At 40.3% G+C, this 27652-nt stretch overlaps 1 protein-coding gene across 1 annotated transcript; it reads right to left on the bottom strand.

The window, feature by feature from the left end:
• Window positions 1-13105: 13105 nt before the first annotated feature.
• Window positions 13106-25331, bottom strand: tmem38b (transmembrane protein 38B). The gene is made up of 6 exons (XM_085463879.1): window positions 24885-25331; window positions 17595-17751; window positions 17033-17217; window positions 16797-16884; window positions 16218-16335; window positions 13106-14097 (listed from the first exon to the last, which is right to left on the bottom strand). The coding sequence occupies exons 1-6, from the start codon at window positions 25006-25008 to the stop codon at window positions 13801-13803; spliced, it is 969 nt and encodes a 322-aa protein (XP_085320005.1). The 5' UTR covers window positions 25009-25331; the 3' UTR covers window positions 13106-13800.
• Between the last annotated feature and the right edge of the window lie 2321 nt (window positions 25332-27652).

Raw genomic sequence — 27652 nt, 5'->3', positions numbered from 1 at the left:
GTGCTGAATGATGTTACAGACAGTATAACCTTTTCCACAACTTTTCCAGACCTTTTCACATCTGTCACATGTGCTCAGGGTGAACCTGCTTTCATCTGTGAACTTATTATTTAATTTAACTTATTATTTTATTTTATCGTACTTTATTTTATTTTAGACTTCTTTTATTTTATTTTTGAGCAGTGTAGTTGGCTGAAATTGAAGGATTAACCGGTCCTTAACAAACTGTCAACAGGATGCAGCATCCGCTGTGCTGTCAGTGTTCAAGGGGGCCACAGAGGACAGCAAAATAAGAAGAGTTTTGAAACCTTCGAGCAGGATGTCAGTTCTTTGTTTCTTTGTTTGTTAGCTTCTTTTTTCTAATTTCCCTAAGCTATGTGACCCCAGCCAAGCAGCCAGAGCCTGATCTTCAACAGGTAGCAAAAATAGTCTCCATTTCTACCCTTCCTTTTTTCTGAAGTAGGATTCTTTTGGCAGTCGTTCGGAAGTGCTCCTTGGGCTGTGGGCTTTCTGCTAAACACTCAGAAGGAAGACGTTGCGTGTGTCCTCATAAGGAGTCTCAGTGTGTGGAATTGTAGCATAAATCATAGGACAGTGCACCTCGGGTTATGTGTAGCACTTTCCTCTTTCTGAATAAAAACACCAGCAGTGATTTGTATATTATCTAATATTTGTCACAGATACTTCATTAAAAACAGAGTAACAGAAATCAAGAGATGATCAAAACCAGTATGAGGCTTACAAGAGTAGATAAAAAATATCAATCCTTCCACACCAACACAGCTTCACTGCCATCATAATATAAAGGGAAAATCTTTTCTTTCAGGGCTCATGGTGGATAATTAATACAGTACTACAATGCAGTCACTACATGACTGCTGATGATAGCATCAATATAATAATAATAATTCAAAAGAAGGCGAGATGTGAAGAAACCCCTTTTTTCCCTTCTAATACTTTAAGCGTCAGTTCTACCCGGTAACACCGAGTATTGAAGTCTCATAATGACAGTGATGATAAAGTATTAAAGGCCCACAGTCTCAAGAGTTCTGAATGGCTCACATCCACTTCCATCACTCTAATATGATTGGTCGCTGAGTTAATTGTGGAGGTCACAGATGGATGGGGAATTGAACTTCTTCCTTGGAGACCTCAAAAACTAGATCACTGAAAAGGAGACTGTATTGTCTGAAATAAAATATTGCTGTAATAATAAGGATTGATGGTGACCATGGCTTCGTCCTTTGTGGAAGATCATGTGGTGATTTGCAAATTGGGATTAAATGAATGAGTTCCATTATGGTAAATGTAAGAAGAACGAGCAACTAACAGAGATGAGATGTTATTCCTAGTATATATAATATACGGTCGTTACCTTACAATCATATTTAACAAGACAGCTGTAAAAAGGTCTAATATAATTACATCAACTTGAATTAATTTAACCAAACAAAACTGAAATTTCTTTAAATGAAGCTGTTCACTTACATTTATTTTTATCCTTTTCTAATTTGGAAATTTACAACCGTAATATTTACTTATGTCTTATATCTGATTGTTTGAAATATGTATTAAAATTATTGCGTATTGTGGGCTGGTCATGTGATCAGCAGTTTGGGCCTTGATTTCACGATATTAGCTTTTTCTTGGTGACATTTTTGCAATATGGACCAGAAAATTAAGGCACCCACATAGAAGTGGAAGGAATTCTATGTTGCCTCTCAAAAGAATCTAGCAGGTGGGAAAGGGATCGCTTAAAAATTCCATAGTAACCAAATTATCCGATTCTATTTTTCCTGAACCTCTATCCCAGTTGACCACAACATGTATTAAAAGTAAACTTCCTGTTGTTTATATCTTTACAGTGGCATTTTTTATTTCATGTGACCTTTGAAGCACACCTTTCAATTTTAACATTTTATGCATCAGAATATAATTTAAAAAATGTTAACATAACATATTGTGTTACGCTGTGTCATTATTTATTTAGCAAAAACTGAGCCAAAATGCAGAAGAAGTGAAAATTTAGGACACTCTTAGTGTTTCCACAGGAATTAAGAGCGTATGTAACAGCTAAGTGCTGGCAATTAAATACAACTGATTAATCTTAATTGAACGATCGTGACCATCTCTGTCGAAGTAGAAGTTTTGGCCGTTTGCTGTCCAAGGGTGTTCAGCTGTGTGTTAACACAATGCCAAAGATGAAAGACATGAGCAGTGATCTTAAAAAAGCAAAACAAAAAAACGTTGCTGCCCATCAATCTGGGAAGGGTTAAATGGCCATTTCCCAACAATTTGTAGTCCATCTTTGTACAGTATTGCCAATCTTCCCAGGAGCGGCTGTCCTAGCAAATTCACACCAAGGCCAGACCGTGCAATGCTCACACAATCAGCAAAAACCCAAGAGCTATAGATTCTGCAGGCCTCAGTTAACATGTATAACATGTGAAAACATGTGACAGGCCAATTGCACAAAACCAGCCCAATCAGCACAAACATGTCATACCAACTGTCAAACACAGTGGTGGAGGGGTAAAGAGTTTGGACTGGTTTTGGAGCCAGGGGACCTTGCAGTGATTAGGCTGACCATCAACTCCTCTGTAAACCAGTGCATACTGGATTCAAATGTGAAGCCATCTGTCTGACAGCCAAAGGTGGGCTAAACCAGCAGAATGGCTGATAACAAAGAGTCAACGTGCTGCAATGACCCCAGTCAAAGTCCAGACCAACAACCTTTAGAAAAATCCTTTTGTTTTTCTCTGCTTGTTTTCCACATGATGGATTTCCAATCTATCTGGATTAGAATTAAAATTTAGGTTGAAATAAAGTTTCTATTCTCTTGTTTTATTATTATGTTCATCAGAGGTTGTGTTTAAATCATTTTAAAGCCAGCTGACATGATTTTTGTTGTCATGTCCTGATAAGTAAAACCGTAGAGTAAAAACGAGTGTACTTCTTTTTCATTTTTCACATCCAGTGGCCTTTTGACTTCTAGGTGAACAGATCAGAATTTTATTTCTATAGCACCATTTCTTTTCAACAACTCTTGTTTATTTTTCCCTACATAGGAAACTGAACTGAAGACGGATATATCCCTGCTACAACACTACATTAGACGACACATTTTATTTAATAAAATTCAGAATTATAAAAAGAAACAAACACAATTCTGACAGATAATTCTGATTGATGAAGCTGATTTAAAATCACATTTCACTCAAATAAAAGATATCCATGCAAACTCATTCTGTCTTGTGAGATACTACTGGGTATGCTTTTTTCTTAAAGCATGTAATCATCATCATTTTTACTTGATCTTATCTGGATCAAGTTGGTATTTGCATGCATAAGCTGTCTGGCTCTATATTGATACTGGGGAGAGCAACAAAATGAACTGACTCATGAGCAAAAATCTGTTCCCAAGATAGTCAGGATTAATGATTGAAAACAAGTGGGAGAAAGTGAGAAATATACCACTGGGAAATACGCGACTATAAATACAGGAGCTTGGAAGAACTGAAATCACGCTGGAGTTTCTGGGCTCTATCATTACCACTCATCTTCTTTGAAGTTAAAAGAAAAGTGAAGGTTTTTTTGTGCCGCTTTAAGAATATTAATGTAAGTCATCCTTGAGGTGAAATTAAAGGGTTACAGCACTTGACATTTGTCTAGGTAGTAACTTTTAATTCAAGGCACATCAGATATTTATTGAGTGCTTAATGACTTAAAAAGAAGCGCTGACCTCTATTCCTTTATGGGCATGCCAAGGAGACACTGTCGATCCATTTGGCAGTCACAACACTAGTTATAACCAGCAGTTCATCTTTTTTTGAAAAGGAAGCTCTTCTGCTTTAGACTTACAAAGACGTAGAATGGAGCAGTCACATTAAATTTAGTCTTTTCAATATTTTCTGTTTATTTGGATGTAAAAATGTGTCCTGTTTCCACATCCAAGCTCCTACTGCACTAACTGAGGCAATTGTCTTTTTAACCTGTTCTAATATTTCTCTCTTGTTTTATTTAATAAAAACAAGTGTTTCCTACAAGTTTCCCTCTAAAAATAAATAGTTTGATTACATTCTCACATTGTATAAGTTTATTTGCTAAGTGGTGGGATGTTTTTGGACTTTCTCTTGACGTTTGATCTGTTTTGAGATGGCGTTTGTCTTTCCCCATCATAGAGTCTCAACATGAATTTTTTTAGGAACAATTTTGCCCTCATTTTATACCTTTCCTATGCTAATGTGTTTATATTAGACTAACCATAGCTTGATAGCTAGCCACCAGATAGCAAACAATTATATGTCATCAATCCCAAATTTAGTAACCCTCCAAACATCATTGCTGTTCAGTTTTCTGTGGCAGCAAAGCTATATATTTCAGTATTTTTGAAATAGTTAAGACAGAACTCGGTACATCATCTTTAGTTGGAAGCTAGCATGCTAAAGCTCCTTATAACTCTGCTAGACACTGTAAATTCTCTTTTTTGTGGATGCCTGGATGTTTAATTTAATACCTGCGAGACCTGGAAAGTGTTAATAGTATCAGACTTAAGAAGCAGATTAAAATTCACAAAAGACAAGTACCTTAAGTGTATGAGCATTTTATTTGGTAAAAACAGGGGCCCAATCATTATTAGCATCTAGATGCCATCACCATTTTTTCCAAGCAATAAGAGTATAGGCCTTTGGTGGATTTCTCAAGAAGAAGAAGAAGAAGCTGTCGTACTATCTTTATTCTCTACAATCTTTATTAGTAAGCACAAGCCGCTCAAGAGAGTCTGTGGTGTTGGTGCCACATTGGGGTCATATTTGCAGTAATGCAACAACTGCATGCTTAAGCAGCAAAGACATGTTGCTTATTAGCACCTTCTTATGCACTTTTCATAGAAAAAATAGCATGTGGGTGTAGTACTTTATCACAAGTTCATGAAACTAAGAGGTGTCAAAATAATTTTCTTAGAAGCATCAGATCTGTGCACGTTGGTTGGTGTGGCTGTTGTCAAAACTTCTTCCAGCCATAGAGGAACTCCCTTTAACGTTATAAAACTAGGGCCACGAAACGTAACAAAAACTTACTAAAACAAATGACCAGAGAGAGGCATCTGGCCCTGAGTTGATTCATCTGTTTGCCAAAGTATCAACAGAAATGGTTTCAGTGGAAAGGTGGCTGTCAAGAAGATATTCCTAAGGAGAAAAAAACACAGAGGGAAAAGGCTGAGATACACCAGACCACACAAGATCTGAACTGAACATGAGTGGCAACGGGTCCTATGGAGTGATGAATCTTTAACAGTAAAAACAAGCCATTCAGAGAGTGTGTTGTGTTGATGCCACGTTGGGGCCATATCTACTAGCTCTGGAGCTTAAGCATCCAGCAGCTGCGGACCACAAGCCCTTTATGCAGGAAACACATGTGGCTTATTAGCACCTTATTATGCACTTGTCATCGTGACATAGCATGTTTTTGTGATGCCAAATAATAAAAACTCCTTTTGTCAATGCCGTTGCTCACTGATTGAGAAAACTAGCAAAACTGCAAGAAAAGAAAAAACCTCCATCTTCAGTAAAATGATAAAACTTTCAGAGGAAAAACATTTTTACTACAGATACAGACTGTGCTTACTCTGAAGCACTTATGTTCTAACACGTTCTGTAAAAAAGGTTGAAGAACAAAAAAATAAATAAAAATAAAAAATAAAGAAAGTTATCTTTGTTAATTCACACATAAAAGAATACTTCCACATGGTGCTGGGCTTTTTTGTTGCTCCAGCCTTTCTCATGGTTGGACTTCTACATTCCTTTCCAGAGGCAGGTCGGTCTCGGTGCCAGCGTAAGCTGGAGTAACAGATGGTTGCTGGAGCAAGTCTGGCCTTTCCCCGTCTCTCTTGCTCTCTCTCTCTTTCACTTCCTCCTTCTCTCTCTCTCTTCACAATAACCCCACTGCTGTTCTCATGGTAACACTATCTGCCAAGTCTGAAGGATTGGATTTTTACAGGACACATGAGCTCAGCACACTACCAATGGTGGACACTCTGCTCCCACTATTTCTCTCCTTTCCTCCTGCACCTTCATCTTTCTTTCTGCCTCTATTGAATGTTTCATTGCTTTCTCCTCGCTGGCCCAGGATCTCTTTGTCTCCTTTATCTGGCTCCTCCTCTCCTCAGCTCATCTGTCAGCACTGCTTGTTGAGTCAACAGTCCCTTCTCTTCCTCCGCCTAGTTTTGTTCTATCATCCGGAAATCCCAACCATGACTGGGCTTTATCAGTTAGCATGTATAAATCTAACTTCAATCTAATCTCCTGCATCTGCTGTTGTATTGTTCCTCTCTCCTCTGTTTCACTGTATCTTCACTGGCTGGCCTTTCTTCTATCATATTCTCAAGACTGTGCTGATAGTCTTATCACATGACTTGCAGCTTCAACTGTGAATATGAACTTTCACCTTAAAAAAAAGGTGACAGCCTGTTTGGATGTAAGGCCACTCAGTGTGGCTGAGTTGGCCACTGGTGCTTTTTTCTGAGCACACACACACACACACACACGGACTCATACAAACACACTTATTAAGGATATTAGATTTAAAGAGGCACAGCATGGTGTAGGATAGAAAGCCAGCTGTTCTCTGGACCAACTTAGATTTCTGAAACTGTGACCATCTGCGGCACACCGATCGAGGGGGTGACCCATTCTGAATTTGAAACATTCACGAATCAAATGCAAGACCACACACACACACACACACACACACACACACACACACACACACACACACACACACACACACACACTGCCACATTTGTCCAGCCCCTTCCCCATCAAAGAGGAAATTCAAATCATGAGACTTGAGAAGGGACACTGGCTGACTGTGTGTCTTGCCATCTTTCCATCCACAAGGTGAACATGCCTATAGCCTTTCTACCTCCTCCTTCCCTCTTTCTTCCACTGACGGCATTGTAAATGGAATGAGTCTGGTTGCATTGCTGTATTACGGTGGGATAAAGTATCAGTCCTGGTAATCTTCCGTGGATTAATGGCTTCTTCTTTATCTGCTGCGGCTGCTCTGCTCAGATGTCTGGCCGGGCCAGGAGCCTCCTGCTGGAATACTAATGACAGACAGACAGCTCCAGCTCTCCCTGTCCCCAGTCCCAACACAGCCCAGCCCACAGGAGATGTGTGCGTCCATGTGCGTGTGCTGGTGTGTGTGAAAGTGTAAGTGAAAGAAAAGGAGCTCATATGTGTGAAGTGCATATGCATGTAGACCTAGAGCGAGCAAAGTAGAGACAGAGAAGGAGAATGCACACGTTAAGAGTGTGTATGGGTGTGTATTTTTGCCCCCAAGACCCTGTCGCCTTCTTTGTGAGGTAGTCGCTGTCCTCCTTGTCCTGGCTGACACCTGCTTTGCATACAGGAGGGACCAAATGGTGAGCAGGGGAGGGGCAATGATGTTGAAATGAGGGTCCCCCAGGATGTGAGAGAGCGGTTGAGGGAGAGAGAAGATGGGAAGGAGGGAGGAGGACTAACAACAGATTAGAAGAAGAAAATAATGCACAATGTTGAAGTAAAAGGGGAACCCAGAGAAATGTTTGGGGTTTGTTTTTTTTTTGTGTTTTTTTTATGAGACATGAACATATCCCGTCACCTGGACCACAAAATGTCATTCTTTTTTTGTGAGGTGACACTCTTATGGAGATCTGTTCTGCAGTAACAAAAACAAAAAGCAAAAGACACTGCTCCAGGTTGTACTTGTCCAATGGTAACTCCACTGTCATTTTCCTAGCAAGGTCACATTTACCCCAAACAGACCCTGAGCTAAGAATATCTAGTAGGTCCTTTATGAAAGGGAAAATAACCAACAGTAAACGCCATCTGCTTCCTCGGTGAAAGAAGAAAAGAAGAGGAGGAGGTAAGACAGAGGAGGGGGAGTGACTGAAGCTCACCATGTACCAACTACTGGCCGTGCTTATGTGAACAGAAATACAGAGGAGAACAAAAGAAGACTGTATACCCCGAGCTCACCTCGTTGCCAAACAGGAAAAGGAACCAATATGGGAGCAAAGGTTCCAACAGAAAAACCAAGTTGGAAATGAAATACCAGTCAGAGCAGGTACTTTAACTTCACATCAAACTGTCCTCCAGAATATGGCCATACTACTTTATCACAAATTCATGAAACAAAGCTGGCACAAGTCAACTGGGAGGTGTCAAAATTATTTTCTTAGAAGCATCAGATGTGGCCACAAAACGTAACAAAAACTTCTCTTTCAGTGTCAGCAGACTGTTTTCATTCCAAAATACTAAAACAAGTGACCTGAGAGAGGCATCTGGCCCTGAGTTGATTCGTCTGTTTGCCAAAGTTTCGACAGAAATGGTCTCAGTGGAAGAGTGGCTGTCAAGAAGATATTCCTGAGGAAAAAACAAACAGGGAGAAAAGTTTGAGATATGGCAACAGGTCTTATGGAGCGATGAATGCAAATGATAATTTAAATCTTTTGTTCAAAGTGCCATCAACATGTGTGGAGAAAGTCAGGAGAGAGGCACAAACAGTGAGTGTCTGCAGTCATGTGTGAAACACGGTGGAGACTCTGTCATGGTTTGGGTCTGCATGTCGGCCACTGGAGTTAAATGTCTTGTCAGACTTGAAGTTAACTATAAATGAAGAAAGTAGAGTCAGATTTTTTATGCATGATGCAATACCATTTGGAAACCATCCAACTGGCATTAGCTTCATTTTTCAGCATGACAGTGATCGCAAACACGCTGCCAATCCAGCACACCTGGACATAAAAACACACAACTAAACACTATCAGTCATGTACTTGCCTATCCAGAGCCCAGACCTTAATGTTATTGTAGCAGTGTTGCATTATCTTCACAAAGAGCAGAACAACAACAAAAAGCAGCCAACATCCAAAGAAAAGCTTTGACTGTCATCAAGAAGCCTGGAGAGCTACTCCTGAAGACTACTTAAAGAAATTACAAGAAAGCTTGCCTCAGAGAGTTCAAACTGTGATGTAGAATAAAGGTGGTCACACCAAAGATATTACCAACTATACCAATTATATAAAGCTTAAAATCTGGATTCTTGAGAATATTGTTTGGACTATGCACCAATATTTTATAGAAAAAATGTTAATACCGTTCGTTCGTGTTTGTTGTAATACATTGAAATGCTAAAACAGAAGGGGGCAAATGAGGTTAGTGCAGCATAAATAGGGTATAAACTTTAAACTTTTAAAATGCTAATCTCAGCATTGCTTTCATTATACTTATATGCCAAAAAATAAATAAAAATAAACGATCAGCTTAATAAAGTAACCCTGTCTCAGATGTTTCTGTTTTTCACTGTGTTACACACAAACACACACACACACACACACACAGAGCCAGCATGCTAGTCACATTACAGTAGCTTCATTTTTTGGCATTCTCCTTGCAGCTGTTCTTTACAAGTCAGATCTTGAATAGCTGTAGACATAGGCCGTTTGGCGTTCAGTGAGAGCGCCATGAAGAGACCTCTCTGTTTGCTTGTGAGTGTGTCCGTGTGAGAGAGAGAGAAGCAGAAAAAAAGAGATCTCATGATGTGACGCCTCATTTCTATACAGTCCACACATCTTCCTCCTTCTTTACTTATTAATTTCTTGCCTTCTATATGCCTTTCTCTTTCTTTCCCTGAGTCTTTTCCTGTGTGGTCCCAAACACTTCTCTCCCTACTTTCATCTCATCTCATCTGAAGAGATAATGAGTTTGATTGCATCACCCGCCGAGTAATTTGTCTTTAAAACTTTGGTTTTAAGAACTCTGACTTTGATTGCTTAAGAAGGAAAATCCCAAGAGAAAGAAGATGTCAGTGAAAACTAATTAATGTCTTTGCTGCTATGAAGCACCTATATAAATGCACGAACACAATCATATCAGTGCGAGACTGAGAGGCCAAACAATCTGCAGCGTGTAACAACAGATTAAGGCACCACCGAGTCGGAGCAGGTGCACAGCCATAAGCCAAAAGGCTGGCACAAGTTTAGCACTTTCACACCTATTTTAGAGCATACAATGTGGTAGGGCACAATATCCATTAATTGCTATCTCAGAAATCTAGAACACCTCTATACCTATTAAATTATTTAACTGTCCAATCACCAAATGAGTCAAACCAAACAAACAAAAGAAAAAAACCTCCAGTTCTGCAGAAGGAAATACTTTTTTGATGAGAGGAGTCACAGGAGAATGGCCGACGCTAACAGCTAACAGAAAGCCTCTAGATAACTACTTTTTTTTTAAACTCTGGTGAACAGGACAGCATTGCAGCGCAGCACAGCTGCAACAGCAAAAGACAACACTGGGTTCCTCTGCGGTCAGCCAAAAACAGAAATCTGAGGCTTCAGTGGGAATAAGCTTAACCTTACTGGACAGTTGAAGATGAAAAAAAATAAAAAAGGTAGCTCGGGCTGAGGAATCTTTCTACTCAGGCATGTAGATGGTAGCCTCAGAATTTGACATGAACAATATAAATCTATGGACCCAGCTAACCTTGTGTCAATAGTTGAGGTTGGTATGTTTTCTCTGCATACTTTGGACCACCCAGTGATCAGATGCTACAGGCTCACATTGTTGCTGACTATGTTATGGCCTGCAGTTCTGGTTACTTCCACTGTGAAAATGCACCAAATGCAAAGCAAGAGTCAGTTTAATGAACACAACAACGCGTTCAGTGTGCTTCAGGAACTTCTCCACTCACCAGATCTGAATCCAATAGCACACCTGTGGGATTCATTGCATGAACATGCAGCCAACCAATTTTCAGGAACGCTTTCGTTGTAGTAGGGTGACTGTCTCTTTGGAATACATGCCGTGAAGAGATGTTTGAGAGCTAAAGAAGGCCCTGCCCAGTATTTAGGCCCTATAACAAAGTGACTAAAATTTGGACTATGCACTCGCACTGACAGCAGAGTTGTGATTGTGTGTGTGTGTATGTGGGTTATGTTATTTTCTGTGGAGAAAGAAAGAAAAACAAAGAATCCTGGACATTGAAGGGGTTTGGTAAGTGTGTGTTTCTGTGTGGGTGGGTGCTTGTGTGTGTGTGTGTGTGTTTTTAGGTATGCACGTGTGTGAGTGTTTGTGCCCTAAAGCTCTTTGTGCCTTTTTTTTTTTTTTGATGGACTCAGCCTTTGTTGCCACTCCACATGTCACACACACACACACACACACACACATGCTGTGAATGCAAGTCAGCTGGTTTGTTACACATGAGAGGACATTTCTCTGAAAATCTCATTTGACCTTAAAAACACCGAGAAAATAATTTTGAAGACTTGGGTCATCCAACAGACGATGTCTTTGGATTTAGCGTTTTTGTCGATCCACAATGTCCCCAGCATACAAAATGTCCCCAAAAGATTAGTGAACCATCTACTCATGTTCCTCACAAGCACGGCTAAACCAGACCACACACCCTCACATGCAAGCAGCCACCATTGGCTCTGCAAAGAGGGTTCCCTCCTGTCCCTATCCTTTCTTGCCTGCAGCTGCTGGCCAACCTGTCAGTTCCCAGGCATCAAGCCATCAGAGATGACGCCTCCTCACGCCACCAAGTGTTCACTACCTCGTCCTGCACCTTTCATCCAAAAGGCTGTAATGTAATGTTGAGTGCTTATAAAGCCTTCATGGGGGTTGGAGACACATGCTACAAATAAAAGGGTCTTTATAATGTTAATTACAGTGGTACCATTACACTTTTTATAAATCCACTATTGTGTGAGTAACTATAAGTTAGGATGGAGGTTAGATCCATTAAAAAAAGAAAAAAGCAAAGAATAAATTCTAAAGAGGGGAGTCCAGGAAATACAAGAGTGAAGAGTTATTTAAAGGTGCCAAGTAACCTAAAAACTAAAAATCTCAGCATACTGTTTTATATCAAAATGAAATAATAGAAAGACATTTAGGTGTTTGTGTGTGCCCCGTGGCCTTGGACTGTTCCTCAAAATCAAATGTGTATAGGAATGTTTGGGCTTACAGTATCCTCACATTGCGTCTTGTTACATAATCGTGTTTCTGTAGCGCATTTAGAAAGAAAATATTTCTGAGGTATAGTGCGCTGAATCCTTATCGCATTCAGGTTCATGAGTCATGAAGGTCAATGTGTACACAGTGTGTGTGTGTGGAAGACAGCCTGTGGGAAACCGTTTAAGGATTAATTTCCTGCAACTGACACATTAAATAGAGGCAGATTGGAGGCAGGTGGAGAAAACGGTGCGAAGGGTCGTGGAGAAATAAGTCGGGGCTTGGGAGTAGAGGAGGGCCTGCTCAGTTCAGTGAGTAAATGTGGTGGGTGGGGGGGAGGGTCATACAGGTCTGGACCTCATTAAGAGAATTGTCTGGGACCATTCAGGCTCTGAGCTGTTGCCGTGTCACCTGCCTTCTTACCATAACAGCCATCACAGGGAATAACAGAGGCTTATTAACATGTCTTTCCGTTTTCCAGGTCACGCAGTTCACCATTAGAGTCAGAAAGCAACACAAAGCAGGTTTTTTGCAACAAACACCGCAAGCTACGAGCCCGTAATTGACACGCACACGTCTGACATCAGTGGACTTGAGGCGTTTTTTTAAAGGCAGGTACATCATCTCAACCAGTATCGCTTTTGATCGCCTTTGAACAGCTTCTCTTTTCTCTTTGACACCCACCCTCTGTTTTTAATTTGTATTCACAGGGGGGTTCTTTGCTGTCTGAGGTTACATAGATGAGAACTTTGGGAGGCGGGGATTTCGGGGGGTGGGGGGGATCTCTCTCCAGCAGCTTTTTAAAGAGGCTGAGGTATCAATCAGGTGCTGATGATAAACTGATGCAATGTTTCAGCCTATAGTGGAGGTTACTTCTAGACGTTGCGCTGCTTTGTATCAACTTACAAGAAGCTAAAAGTAGTCATTAATTTTTTTTCCTTTGACACATGAAGCTGAACAAATGTAGCTAAGAGAGCTGCATTAATAAGGAGAAGATTCTTTTAAGGATAGACACATTTTAAAATGTAACTACTGATATGTTTGGCAATTTAAACCCAAGTGCACTCGTGTTCACTGAGCAGTACAATAACACCATAGGCAGGAAATCACATGCATTCAAACCTGTTTATTCTCATGCTTTCAATCACCATTCAAAGCATTCGCCAGAGTGACTGAATAAAACGGTCCTCCATTTCAAAATGTTACACATTCAAGAGTGAAATCATTATGTATAAATAAAATCTCTGGATCTCATAGAATAGAATTTCTTTTCTTTTTTCCTTAAAAAAAATGTAACCACTTCAGAGTAAGAAATTTAGCATTTACACGAAGCAGAATATATACAGAGAGGAATGAAGTACATTCGTAGATCAGCAGGTGCACAGCACTGGTCCCCAAAACCCCTGAAATTGATTGTTCCCATTATAAATATATATTTCAAAAATTAAGCTACAGCCCAGAGATAGTTTGATGTTCATATCCAACAGCAGGAAAAGCATTACAGTACTTTAAGGATGTGGTGATTATCCCAGAATATAAGGTGCAGGGCTTTTGCTGGAGTTGGCTTTTATTGAAATTCCTTTTCAGCAGCCAGCTTGAAATCACTTTCTAAGAAATGCAAAAGAAATCATTTAGAGAAAAAGAAACATGGCCTTTTAGCCTGAAGAACAATAAGCGTGTCCCTGCAAAAAAGACAAAATGGAAAAATAAAGTTAAAGTGAACTCCTGACTTGAAATGTGTGAATCATAAATGACTCCAGCCCTGCTTAGAGGTGAAAAGGCGCTACAGGGCGAAGGCTGACTAGTTGGTCTTCTTGCAGTTTGTTGCCGCGGCGTTCGGTGACTCCTCTTTGGCTTCGAGCGAGCTGCTCTGTCCCGTGGCTGGAGAAGTTGGGGTTTGCTGCCCCGACGATCCATTCTCACCGGACTCTTTGGTGGCGGTGGTTGTCTTGTTCATGCTGCTATTATCGATGCAAGCGCTCTTCACCTCACTGGTGAGGGCGGCATAAGGCGAGTAGCCAGCGAAGAGGGTCTTATAGAGGGCTGACTCGATGGTGGCAAAGGGTGAGGTGGAGGAGCCCGTCAGCATCATCCTTGACTACAGAGCAAAACATACATGCGTCAATACATGTGTGAAAAATTTAGAAAAGGATGAGACATTTAATGACATTTGGGAGAGAATAAATTGTCCTTCAACAGAGCAGATGTCCTGAAATCAGCTATAATGACCATTTTTTAAAATAATGAATGGATCACATGGCTACTTCTATCGCTTTACTTGAAACCTTGCTCTTATAGTTCCCTCAGCCACAGCAGGAACTTCTCTATGCTCCCCGGCTAGCTTGGTACTCTCGGTTGCTCCTGTATTTTCAGAGCTTGCCATAATGGATGGATTGACATATCTAGTGTGGGACAGATATGCCAATCGGCATCATTACACAAACCTCCTATTTACAAATGCTCCCCCATTACTGTCATGTGTCTCCGCCTTGGTCTCATATCAAGAAACAGTGTTAATTTCTGCACCACCCAATAGGCACACCAACTAGTAACAGGGCGTTACTAGTTGGCAAATATAGAGATCAAAAGCCCACATGTATACACATTTTTAAACATATGTATAAATATTGATTTCCTTTGCTGTCAGAGACTGACTGCAAGTAGTAGCGGTGACCTTAGCCTCTTTTTCACTTGTACCTACTTGGCTTAACTCAGTCTTGGGGTTTCCCATTAGGTAGTAGTGCCTGGTACCAGATACTTCTTTTTTTTTTTTTTAAATACCTACTCAGCCTGGTGTCCAAGTGACCTGACAACGAAGGAAATGCCCACACACAAACCAACATCGTGGTCCAATGACCTACTGCGTACCTGTAACATCGGTTTAGCGGTAGGTATACCATCGCCTCAATGCCCTTCATTGTTGTGTCGTGTTTGCATCATACAAATAACGTTACAGGAAATTTGGGCTGCCTTGTTCTAACAACCCCACCCGCATTGAGGTGGCACTTAATTGTAAATGAAAACCACGTTGAGCCAAGCTGAGTGGGTGTTAGTGGGAAAGGCGCACATGTGAGTGATCAATTTGCAAGCTGATTGCACATGTCCTCCAACTGTAGTCTGACTGATAGTGACTGCAATCACTCTGAGACAAGGTTTGCAAACAGCTGCCGTCTAATTTAGAAGCTGAGTTGGTCCAGTTACGCTCAGCAGCCCCGATGAGCATAACCTGTCTATGATCTGTCATTGCATGCTGGTTATATTCATATATAAAACCAATGTTGCAGAGCACATATTTATGAAGGTGTTTTAACTTCTGTTTCAAAATTATGAGGTCAAGTTAGGTATTACCGCACCAAAGCCACTTTGAAGATGGCAACTGAGTGCAAGCGGTCGCAGCAGAACTGATCCCCATCTTCAAAGTAACCATTTCAAAAGATAACAAGCTAGCAAGTTCATCACACAGTCACAACAATGCTGGTGTGGTCTCTGACCACTGCTCGTGACTGCAGCGTTGCACCAATGAGGTCAAATCAAAAAGCAAATAAGAAGAAAGAAAAGATTTCAGCTTATTATAGACAACAAATTGTCACCTTTCATAGAAAGCTGAACAACTGTAGTCCATCTCACACAAAGTAAATTTATGAGCATTTACTTTTCATTTGGGAATAAAAGCGAACATCCGCAACACCGAGAACCCAAAATAACAAACAGCAGGCCTGGACACAGCTCTTAAACGTGATGAAACTGTTTGCTGTTAATTTGACAGATCAGAGTCAGAGGGAGCTAACAGAATGAGAGTTGAAAGAAGACGTCTTAGATTTATCTGTGTCTCAGTCAAGAGCACAAGTTTCCCAGAGTAGAGAAAAGTGTATGATGCAAGCTGATGAAAATGATGCAAAAGCCCCAGCCCTACGGGTAATACCGTACTAATGTGAGTCACCACGGCGAAAACTTCAAAAAAAGCAGAGCGAGAAAGGTCATTTAGAAGACACGATAGCACCGATTTGGGAGGAAACTGTGGCACTAAAACCTTTGCTATACCCAAGTTTTAACTTAATAACAAGAGTGGCATTTATTCATTTCTTTTGCTGCAAGTAGTCAAGCTAAACTGATCAAAAATAGACCTCCTTTCTTTGGAATTTTCCAAATTACTACAATCTTGAGTTATAGCCTACTCATAGGTTCAGGTTTGGAGTCCAGGTTTGGCACCAGACTGACCTTGTTGACAACAATAAAGACGGTGTAAATGAACATCAGGTGGTGCTTCTGGAGAGGCAGGTAGTGTGTCTGCTGCAGAGCGAACAACACCGCCCCGATCAGGGTAATCTTTGTGGGACTAAAGAGAAAAGCAAAGAAAAAAGATAAATCCTAACAAAAACTGAAAAATAGAAGATAAGTATATACATACAACTGAAATAAATCACATCTTGTATGCACAAATAAACCAGGGCATGTTGTTAACTTTAGATGTGTCAGGCTTCCAGTTGCATAAACTGCATCTTCAGCATGGTTGAATAGTGTGGAAAGTCTGGAAATTACCCTCATGTTTATGCTCATGTTTATGTTATTACTGCGGGTAAAGTGAGAGGGATTGATGCCACTTTAATTTCTGTATGACTTGTTGAAAAGCTACAAGGGACCATGAAAAAAAAAATTGCTTGCCTGGTATATAGTATAGCATTAATATAACAAATTACAGTCAAGATAGGACAATATACTTAATGTGCATTAAAAATTACATTTTATGACCACAAAAATATCATAAAATCGATATTCGAGAGTCTGTGTGAGGCTTACTAAGACATTTTGAGGAGCTCATTTGTCTCTGGTTTCCACACTCCTCGAACAAGCTGCTCAAAATTACTTATCAGACCACCTCCAGCACCTGGTAGGGAGAGTAAAGAGATATATGGTTGCTACGCATTAATATGTAAAATGTGTGTGTTAAATATTCAAATATTTTATGGTTACTTGAAAGCCCTAACATGCAAAAAAAAAAAAAAAGAAGCCCCGTCACACTCATACCTACTGACCTCTAGCCCATCCGATGGCAATCATAACAAGAAGGCCGTCCTTGTATTTGCTGTGAGCCTGAGTCACCCCTCCAAGGACCTTCCACGTCCTCGTCACTTCCTTCATCCCTGACAGCACCAGTCTGAGGGGCAGCGGCGATGCACATGCATACACCAGGTCCATGGGGCAGTAAAACACCAAGTACCTAATAGAGACACACAAGGCTCATTTAACACGTGGACACATGCACATTTCAATGACATGGCCACTAAACAAGGCTCAAGGTGATTTTGACAGCATTACCCTCAGGTCTTTGTCAAGTACCTACATTCACCAGCAGGGGGTGTTGTAAATTGTTTGTGAGACAGGTGTAATAATACAAGCCACCAGCAGAGGGGGCCAAAGACTTATTTAGATACATACACTCTTTGAAAACGTCTCTATTTCTTCCACATTTGGAAAACTTGGATAATGACTTTATTTATCTATTATTCACTAATTCAAACCCCTCTGCCTCTTTCTTTACTACAATCTACACACCTTATTTTTCAGCTTTAGATATTTCAACCATCAGATATTTACCATATGACTGAAGCAAGGAGAACACCGGTGCTGTTGGACAAAGGAGCGACTGGTGGCTCTGCCAGCATGATCCCCGACAGCACCGCTCCCCCAAAACAGAAGAGCATGGAGCTGAACCAGCAGGCTAAGGGGCTGACTCTGGACACCTCGAGAGCTCCTGCACAACAGCAAAAATGGATAATAAAGAACAATAAACATTAATGATCACTATTATTGGGCAGGTTCTTAGAATAAAGAGACTAGCACTGTGAATGAGTAAGATGTCGTTTACACTGGGCTTAACTTGATACATAAACCAGTTCAATTTGAAGATAACAGATAACTGGAACATAATGGAGTTTGATACTCTTTCATAGACATTGTTTGAGGTTCACAGATAGCTCCTTTTCTTTGTTCAGTCTATTTGTCAATCACAGCTGCAGTATGAGTGACTGAAACCATTTACACAACATCTACATGACAGGATCGGCCAAGACTCAAAAGACAAAATGGACTGTTAAGCATGAATTAGCAAGGAAGCTGCTTTCTATTAAGACCTTCAGGTGTAGATGTTGTTATACCAGCGGATTTTAAAATCAAACAATCAATATGATTCAAGTGCAGGATTTCAGCTTTAATTCGAGCGGTAGTGGCCTTTAGATGTGCCCGGCCTTTACTGCAGCGGCCTGTAGTTGCTGCTTGTTTGTGGTTCTGTCTCCATGCAGTTTTGTATTTAATCATTGAAAAGCTGCTCTATTAGGCTGAGGTCAGGTGACTGGCTTAGCCTTGAAGAATCACAATTCTTGACCTTGAAAAATTCTTGGGCTTCTCTTGTGGTATGCTTTGCCTCATTATCCATTAAATGAAGTGAAGAGCTGATATTTGCAGCATTTGGTTAAATGTGAGCGGCGAGTATAGCCCTGTGGACTTCAGAATTTATCCTGCTATTTCTATCAGCAGTCACATCATCAACCACTGGTTGAAATACATGCCATAATTTTGACAGATGACGTGTATGCTTCAGATCAAGGGCTGTTTCTCCCCTTCTCATTCTTTTTCCTCCTCCTATCATTCTGGTACAAGTTCATCTTGGTTTCATCTGTCAAAACAATTCTTTGAGACATGTACAGCCTCTTTCAGATGTTTTCTAGCTAAGTCTAGAAAACATCTGAAAGAACTTCCTGTTCCATGTTCTGTGCCAACCACAGTAACCTTGTTGTAAACCTTCTCCATTTACATTCATGAGGGCGTCTCTATACTGTCGACTTAAACAACAATGATACGCCTGCTTCCTCGATACTACTATGGACTTGTATAGATGCTATGTGGGGAATTTTCTTAGGAGGAAAGAAGGAGTCACAGATTACTGATTTGGCCACTCCTAATGTTATCTCTCTAATAGGTTTATTTTGGTCTTTCAGTCTAATAATGGGCTCCTTTACTTGTGTCACCATTTCTTGGGACCTATTATTGAGAGTTTCAGTGAAGCAATACCAAATGCAAGTTGAATACTTGGAATCCATTCCATTTCATTCATTACCTTAATTTGACATGAAATAATAAAGTGAACAGGCCTCACCTGGCCATGAAACTACTTGTCAGTCAACTGTCAATTTACTTTTGAGTTTCTGAAAATAGGAGGCTGTATAAAAAGGCTGTAATTCCTAAAGTGTTAATACACTACGTTTGTTAAAACCCCTTGAATTAAAGCTGCAAGTGTACACTTCAATCATACCTTGACTGTTTGTTTGTCTTGTTTTTTTAAATCCACTGTTGTGGCGTGGAGAGCTAAACTTAAGTAGTGTAGCAATCAGTGTAGGCACTGATGTCATTAGATCTCTCTTTTAAAAGGTGGACTTCATCATGGGTGGCCTGAACTGCTAATATGTTTTTATGCTACAATATCAATGAGATACACACATTTCATGCAGTACTTTTTCTGACATACTCTAATACAATCCTGCAATGCCTTGTCTGCCTCAACCAAAATTAATGCTGCCAAGGAATATACATATGTTTTGAAATTAAGACAGGTAGCTCTTAGTCAGTCCTTGTGTTACCTGCCCTTAGTCAGTGTGGCCAAACACAGGACCAAAATGGTAATCTGGGGATTACAGAAAGATTAAAGACTCTTGGAGTGAGATTGGTAAACCAGGAGGATTTAAAGCTGCTTCCTATGTAGCCTCCCTCGGCCTCACGTCTGAGTTGTTCACTGTTTAACTTTCTATAGAGTGGCAGTTCCTTAGAAAGAAAAAAAAAAAAAACTTTAAAATGAGTTCAAAGTTTCTACATGAGACAATTTGCAGTGGAGGAAAATGTGAAAGCTGATGTGTCTGGTAGCAGACACATGAACCTGTTAGTAAATGCAGGATAGCATCTCACTAATTGCTTGCATGAGTCACGGGTAAAACTCAACACTGAATACAGTAAGTTTTAAATTTCACCTGGACTTCCTCCTGCACTGAGATATCACATATACGAATAGAAACGCACCTGGCATAAAGATACAACAGGTAAGCAGCCAGTACTAAAGGAGCTTATTCACTGATATGTCTTTGTATAAAACTGAAATTATACTCCGTTGCAAACACAGACAGCTGGAGACCAGACGGCCGAGTGATCAATCCTATTATACTTATTTGAGGTCCACTGCCTGGGCTGATGCATAGTTGGTGGACTGTCTCCTCTGACTAGTTTTGTGGTCACAAAAAACAAGCAGGTACACAGATGTATGACTTTAATGAATGACTTCATTTAAAATGGTTGTTTTCCTTGGCACAGCCCCAGCTTTTTAGTATAGAAGGCCATTCAAGAATCTTTATGGACCATTTCTAAAAAAACTACAGATTGCAGGATGGTCATCCGGTCGCTCAGATGCGTCACCAGTTTGCCAAGGTCTGAAAGAAGACGCAAACTGTCAGCCTCAGATGGGAGGAAATTAGTTAGGATGCTCGGGAACAATACATGAACACAGAGGCTGAAGCCTGCCATGAACTGGAAACTGCTGGAATACCAGCATCACTGCAAAGTGAGTTTTACATCACCATAAACTGAGAGGATGCTGACCAAGAAAGAAACCTTGGCAACAAAACTGAAACCTTTCAGCTTGACTGAAATTTGCAGCTTCCCACATTGATGAGCCAAATGTGTTCTGGAGAAAGATTGAGCTTTTTGGCCACAATGACAAGATGTATGATTGGAGAAATAATTGTGAGTGAAAAGAACAACATACCTGCTGTCAAGCATGGTTGTAGTAGCATCATACTCTGGGCTGTGGTACTGGTAGTCAAGTGGTACTGGTACATTTCATAAAGTGGTTGGAATAATGGAACAGAAGGATAACCTTCACATTCTTTAACTTGTAACTTTGACACAATTGGGTGTTCCAACAGAACAACGATTCTAAACACAAATCAGAGCTGGTTTCGGAATAGATAAATCTAAATTACAATGACATTCGTGCCCACAATGAGTGGATGTAAATTTTTGACCACAGTTGTAATCTTATGCTTAAACATGTTAAAGTCACATGCATTAGAAAACAGATGGAAAAAGGTATGTTAACTTCACTTTTCCTCACAACTAAGTGTGGGTTCCAGCATGCCACAGACAAATAAACAAATGGAGTGAGGAATACACTATAAAGTGGCTGCAGCTCAGTGTCAGCAGATTTCAGCCATCACTGTGTAATACTATGATTTCTTTTTTCCATGATTGCGCTCAAGAAATCTTATGTAACACACCTCATGTGGTTAAAACGATGCTGGGGAGGGTAAATAAAAATCTCAGTGGGGAACAGCAATTTAAAAAAAAAAAAAAGTCTGACATCGTGACAGTTATTTACATCCTGTTCTCTGTGATAGCCCCCAGCCTAAACCCTCGACACTGCTTTTTGTTGTTGTGGTTGTTACAGTGCAGAGTTTACCAATGCACCACACTGCTTACACAGTAAACACTGTTGCACTGTCATCACCTTTAGCTCCACAGCAAAGCAAACTGCTGTAGTCAGTGTGTGTTCCCGATGGGTCGCAGAGAGATTAAAGATGGAGGGAGATCAATTCATAAAACATGATGACATCTAAAGGTCGATGAAGAAGCAAACAACAGAAAAAAAATACCATTTCCGCTGAAATATAAATGCACTGCTTAGAGTGCTCTGACATGCAAAATGCCTTCCTCTGGTTTTGCATTGGAAGGAAGTGGATTTACAAGTCAAATTTGAGAAATGCAGATGTCTTCCTTCCTTCTTTTCTCTCTTGCAGTTCACCTGTTCCGCAGCAGCAGTCTAACAAAAGTCTTTCCGTTTTAACCAGGATAACATCTAACAAATATACAGACCAAACACAGCATTATCTAACACGGAAACTGTTTTTTTCATTCCTCTTAATATGCAAATCTACAAGTCTTCTTCTTCCTCCCTTTGTGGACAGCATAATTATAGCTAGCTTTAAATACCAAAAAAAAAAAAAAAAAAAACCCACCTCTGCTTGTCTCTGGCTTAAAGAGAGGCCCACTGATTGACATATAACCACTGCTCTCCTTCCTTGTCCCCGTCCTTCCGTTTTCCTCACACTCCACTCTCAGCAGTGTTTATAAAGGAGCTTAAAATAACTCCGTAATGGCATAAACACAAGGGGTAGAACAGACAAGCGCCTTCAAAATACTCGTTTGTACAATATGTGTGTCTAACGTGCAATTAAGCTGAACTGAAACTTGTTTTTCTTCTTGCTAACGGTTGAGAACATCTGGAGCCGCCCCACCACTGCACAGCACGAAGGTGGATTTGACATAGAGGAAAGAGAAAAGAGGAAAGAGACTAGCGAAGGAGGGTTGAATGGTTTATGGCATTCCTTTCCTTTTTGGGGGGCCCTCTGTTTTTTTTTCTGCCTTGACAGAGTTTACTGTTTCTTTTTAAATGACCCAGAGATTTAAATCTGCTCTCGGCCATTCTCTCAGTGACCTTTTGTTTGTTTGTTAAGCAAGTCACTGATTGTCACCAAACTAACATGAAGTGAGCGAACAAGCAACGACCGACATGAGAATTTTGCAAACGGTGTTGTCAACACTGTCGCTCCCTGTGATTCTTTCGTCCAGCCAGAGACAAACAGACCGGAGTAGAGGACACAGGGTTAAAAAGGTCACAGTAGCTCAGATGCTTTGCAAGGCAAGTTCAAAAATAGCCCGTAGACCTACAGCAGGGGGACTACAATGGACTGTCCACGTGCTTGAGTCAACTCTCTGTGCAGTTAAAGTCCACCTGTCTCCATAGCCACTATCTTGGTGACATAACATGGCTCGTGTCCAACCTTGGTCTTAGCTCATACAATAGGCTGTGACACAGATAAAGCATTGGGCTTTTAAACTTTTGTGACGATGATCTCTAACTACTGCTACAATGACAGACTGCAGACGACAGAACTAAAAGGTTTATACTGAGGCTGTGGGGAGAGCTTAATTGCTTTTGCTTTCCTGAGATAAACAAGTAATGACTCATGAGGCTCCAACACCAAAAGTAAGTTGCCACTTTTCCAAGTTCCTCAAAAAAAATACCACACAGTATGAAAACAAACCAATCACACCATCAAACAGAGTTGTTCTCACGGTGCAGAAGGTAATAAATAATTATGAATATAAAGGTGTCAAGGGTTAAATAAAAAGTACCATGATGCACCGCAATAAATGTTTGATTTACAGCCATGATTGCACTAGGCTAAAAACCACTCTGCAATCTGTTTACCCTTGTTTTGATGACTCTGTAGTGTCTACCAGAGGGCAACAGGTCAAACAGCAAGGGTCCAGGGTGAAAAAGAGTCCCTATTCATTTTTAAGGCTTCTTGAAATATATCTCGCTTTTGCAATCTCTTCCAGTGAGGGAAAAGGAAAGCCAGTAATCTTTTGTGCTGTGTTTAAAATCCTCTGAATATGCGCTGCAAAGCATCCGCAGAACACCAGTATGCTAAATGAGTATGGTAAAGTGAGAGGTAACCAGCAGGTAAAGGGGTGGACGTACTGTGAAATTCTGAGTTGATACCAATATTTTTTATCATTGATTTTTGACAGAAACTAAGAAATCTTCATTATCTAGAAAAACAAGTGTACTCATTAAAGCAAGTAGCTGAAAATCAATGAAAAGCTGATGTGACGCAGCATATAAACAGGCCTCTATTTGTGAACATTAGCTTTGTGCTAATAGGCTGATATTTGCCAGAAAGACTGATAATGGCTGTTGCTGATGTTCAGTCAGCATATGGGTCCATAGATTAAAAGACCACACAATATGAAGTAGCTCCACCCTTGCTAACAGCAAAGGCCACTGACAGTAAAGTTAGCTGATTGGACAGTCCCTTTGAATGCAGGACCTTGTTTATTTGAGTGGAATTTATCCATTAGTATTACTACTTAAACTTAACAGATCTGAATACTTAAACTGAACAAAGCTCTTCACATGCCTAACTCGGACTGTTCTGAGTTTGATTATGCTTCTGGCTATAGTTTGCTTGAATTCATTAATCTGTGCATTTTCTGAACAACATACCATGATATGGTTCAAACTCATCACCTGGTCTGGCCCAAAACAATCAGTCTATGTAAAGAAGTTAATAGTAAGGTCCAGTAATTCAGCCATAGCAATTTTTTTAATTTATTAACTGCATAATTTATCAATTCAATTGGATGCAGTGCACTTCTATATGTGGCAGCACTATTTATATGCAAACTTATCCAATTAAGGTTCAGATTATGCTGCGTGCCAATTAACCCACAAATTAACAGCTGTTATGTTTTACAATACTGATAAATAATTTATAATCTGTAAAAACGCTTGCAACTTTGCAGAAGCAAAGCGGATGCCTACAGCGTGTCTGATTTTGCATAACAAAATACTATTTAGTTTAATGTGAAATATTACCAGTAAAAACAGCAAAGAAGCACTTTAAAAAATTAGACTAAGTGGCTCAGATCTGAACCCAGTGACATATTAAGAACCACTTCAGCTAGGAAATATGCAAATAAGCACATGACATCGTAAATATTTTATGAGTCCTATGAAACGAGGCTATATAAACACATTTAAGCAGCACGTGCGGGCTATTTGTGCGTTGTTTTCAATGTGAAGAACCTGGAAAACTTTTCCTTTTTCGAAACAGCCCCATTCCCCACCGACGTGCCACGCAGTCAGGTAAACTTTAAACAGGATGGCTGGAGGCCTGATATTACAAACTTCAGCCAAACAAAGTTAACAGAAAGAAAAAAGCCACTTCACAGAGTAAACTTGGCAGGAACTAGAATCGTCAACGTCCCGTAAACACTCACCCGGCTGCTCCCTCAGAGCCATGACAGAGACGATATAATGCGCCATGTCAAAGAAAGGAAACATGGACAAGTTTGCCAGTCCATGAGAAAGTTCGTCGAAATGCAGCACACTGAGAAGATCCATCTTTCTAGAACAATTCGGCAGGAATGAGCTTCCAGACGAGGACTTGAAGCGGAGTAAAGGCACCGGTCCAGCTCAGAGCATCAGGGCACAAACTTGGCTTCATCCGCAGTCTTGTCAAGTCTGTCAGAGAGGCTGCTGCTGCCCAGCCGCTCGCACCAGGTTAGCTGACCCTTAGAGTAACTGGGGTTTATGTTGCTGGGCAACAGACCTGCACTATCGTACAACAGTCATTACTGCTGTTATCTCTTCAGCGACGCTGTCATCGTCGCATAGGCGGAATTCCTGCTCTACGTGCCGCCATGCTAGTGATGTGGCGGGCGGAGCTAGAGAGGCTCGGTGATTGGGGGAAAGAGTGCACCGCGAACCAATCGCTTGTCAGAGTGTGGCTTTCTGAGGTGATCGACCAGGGATGGGTAAAAGTAAACAAACCGCTTTACGTACCTTTTGTTTGCCTGTGCCTTTAATAGGTGGAGCTTACAGGTAGTCATGACACATGCTGTAGTCAGTTTGAAATATATTCAACCACTGGTATTGTTTTACTCAGTATATATTAACTTTAACTCTTTATTGTCATTGCACAGTCACACTTTATACAATAGTACAACGAAATTGGAGTAGCTACTTCACCACATCGATGCTACATGAAAGGCAAGCGGTAATCAGAATAAATAGCATAGCCAGCTGGATGGGTAGAAAATTAACATATAATGAAAAGTCAGGTCCGGTGTAAATTACCCCTGTTGACTATTCCCCTCTTGTAAAAGCTGCCCTTGTGTCTCTTTGTGACCTAATTATTCTGTTGTTATTACTTATAATATAATATCACACTTTTATTGTTGAAAGTTGGACATAATAGCCTACAAAACGTGATTTATTATCTGTTTCAGAAATTAGCAGGCTGCACTTCAAAAAAAAGAGCCATATATAAATGTATCCAAATGTTTAGGATAGGTCTACTTTACCTCCTGGCACTCTAAAATCAAAGATCAGAGAAACTATCTAAGTGAGAGGATGCAGGCATGATACTAGAAATCCCTATATGCTGTTGTTTTTGCATGGGTTAACTTCATTGGGCAAGCTTTAAAAATGTGTCGACATAACAATCGTGAACCCTGTTGTCATGCAGCATGAGCCTCCACCCACCAGTTCCAAGAACAGTAGTATTCAGGTTTTACAATGAGCTGTAAAAACGCTTCAGTTAAACAGCGTTAGAATGTGTGGACATTCACACTCTTTAATTGCACACAATCTTCTGACACACATCTGTGGCAGTAACAAGAACAACAACAAAAAGGGGGGGAAAGTAAAGAAAGAAAACAGGTTTAAATCATGTGCTTAATAAAACATTAACCAGCTTACAGAGGGTAATATAAAACTGAGAAATTTCAGGTTGGTGGGTTATTTGTGAACTTTTGCAAGGCTGTACCCTTCCCCTTTTGCCATAAGTTACTAACTGCTATTACAGTGTTCAGGCAGGAGCATGACACCTGGTGGTGACTGCATGTTAATGTTTCCCAGTCTTATGTTTGTTTTTTTGATGATGATGATGATGATGATGATGATGAGATAGCCTTTATTTGTCAGTTGCAGGTCTTTTGCCCACAACCGAGATGACAGACCTTGCCGACCGTACATACAATACACAAACATCACATTGGGGAGACAGGTCAGGCTAGGTAGCGAGGAAAAAAACATCGAAATGTGTAACACAAAAGGATAATACAGGAATGCACAGATATCAACACACCATAGCACAATAAACACAGACAAGCAACGTGGGAAAGTTTTTGCTTTCTTGCTTGCTTTTTTGTTTGACTGCTGAATCACATGTATTAATTTGGGGCTCACTGAGACACTGACAAGTGTCAGCTTGTCACTGTGCTACAGTCAAATCATATAAAAACAGGACGAGTAACAGTTTTAGTCAAACGAGTTAAAGCTTGTTTATTAGAACAATGGTTAATAAATGGTAAATATTTGCATTTTAATAGCTTCACTGTTAGCAAACAAAGAATGACAATTGATACAACTTAATAAACTCATTAGTAATTGGTATGTAAACCATCTGCAAACAGCTGAAAATGATTTTTATCAAATTTTAAAAAAAGAACTAGTTTGTGTTCACTGATGTTTGGTTATGTTTAATTATCAAGACAATTTGGTTTGTTTTGAGAAATTATTATAGTTTGAGTAAAAGACACCTGTTTTCAACATAAATCCTGCATTTTGCATGATGATGATCAAAGCAACTCAGTGTGATTTACTTATCAGTATTAAAACACAGGCCTCACTCGCCTCAGTTAAGACCATAAAAAGAGACTGGGCAGAAATGGCCTGCATGGCATAGTTCCAAGATGAAAACCACCGCTGAGCAAAAGGAACATAAAGGCTTGTCTTTCTGCCAGAAACATCTTGATGATCCCCAAGTCTTTGGGATGTTTTAGTAGACAGACTTCTGCTGTCTACCAAAACATCCTGAAGGAGAATGTCCGGCCATCTGTTTGTGACCTTGAGCTGAAGCGCACTTGGGTTCTGCAGCAAAACAATGATCTAAAACACCAGCAAGTCCACCTCTGAATGGCTTAAAAAAATGAAGCCTTTGGAGTGGCTTAGTCAAAATCACTCCAATTGAGATGCTGTGGCA

Source organism: Copadichromis virginalis, linkage group LG7 (genome assembly GCF_057382275.1).
Source record: "Copadichromis virginalis isolate Kocher_CV1m ecotype Utaka linkage group LG7, C_Virginalis_male_GT1.1, whole genome shotgun sequence".
In the NCBI taxonomy this organism is placed as follows: domain Eukaryota; kingdom Metazoa; phylum Chordata; class Actinopteri; order Cichliformes; family Cichlidae; genus Copadichromis; species Copadichromis virginalis.
The sequence above is the reverse complement of the archived record's forward strand: the minus strand, read 5'-3'. Positions and strand labels throughout refer to the sequence as shown.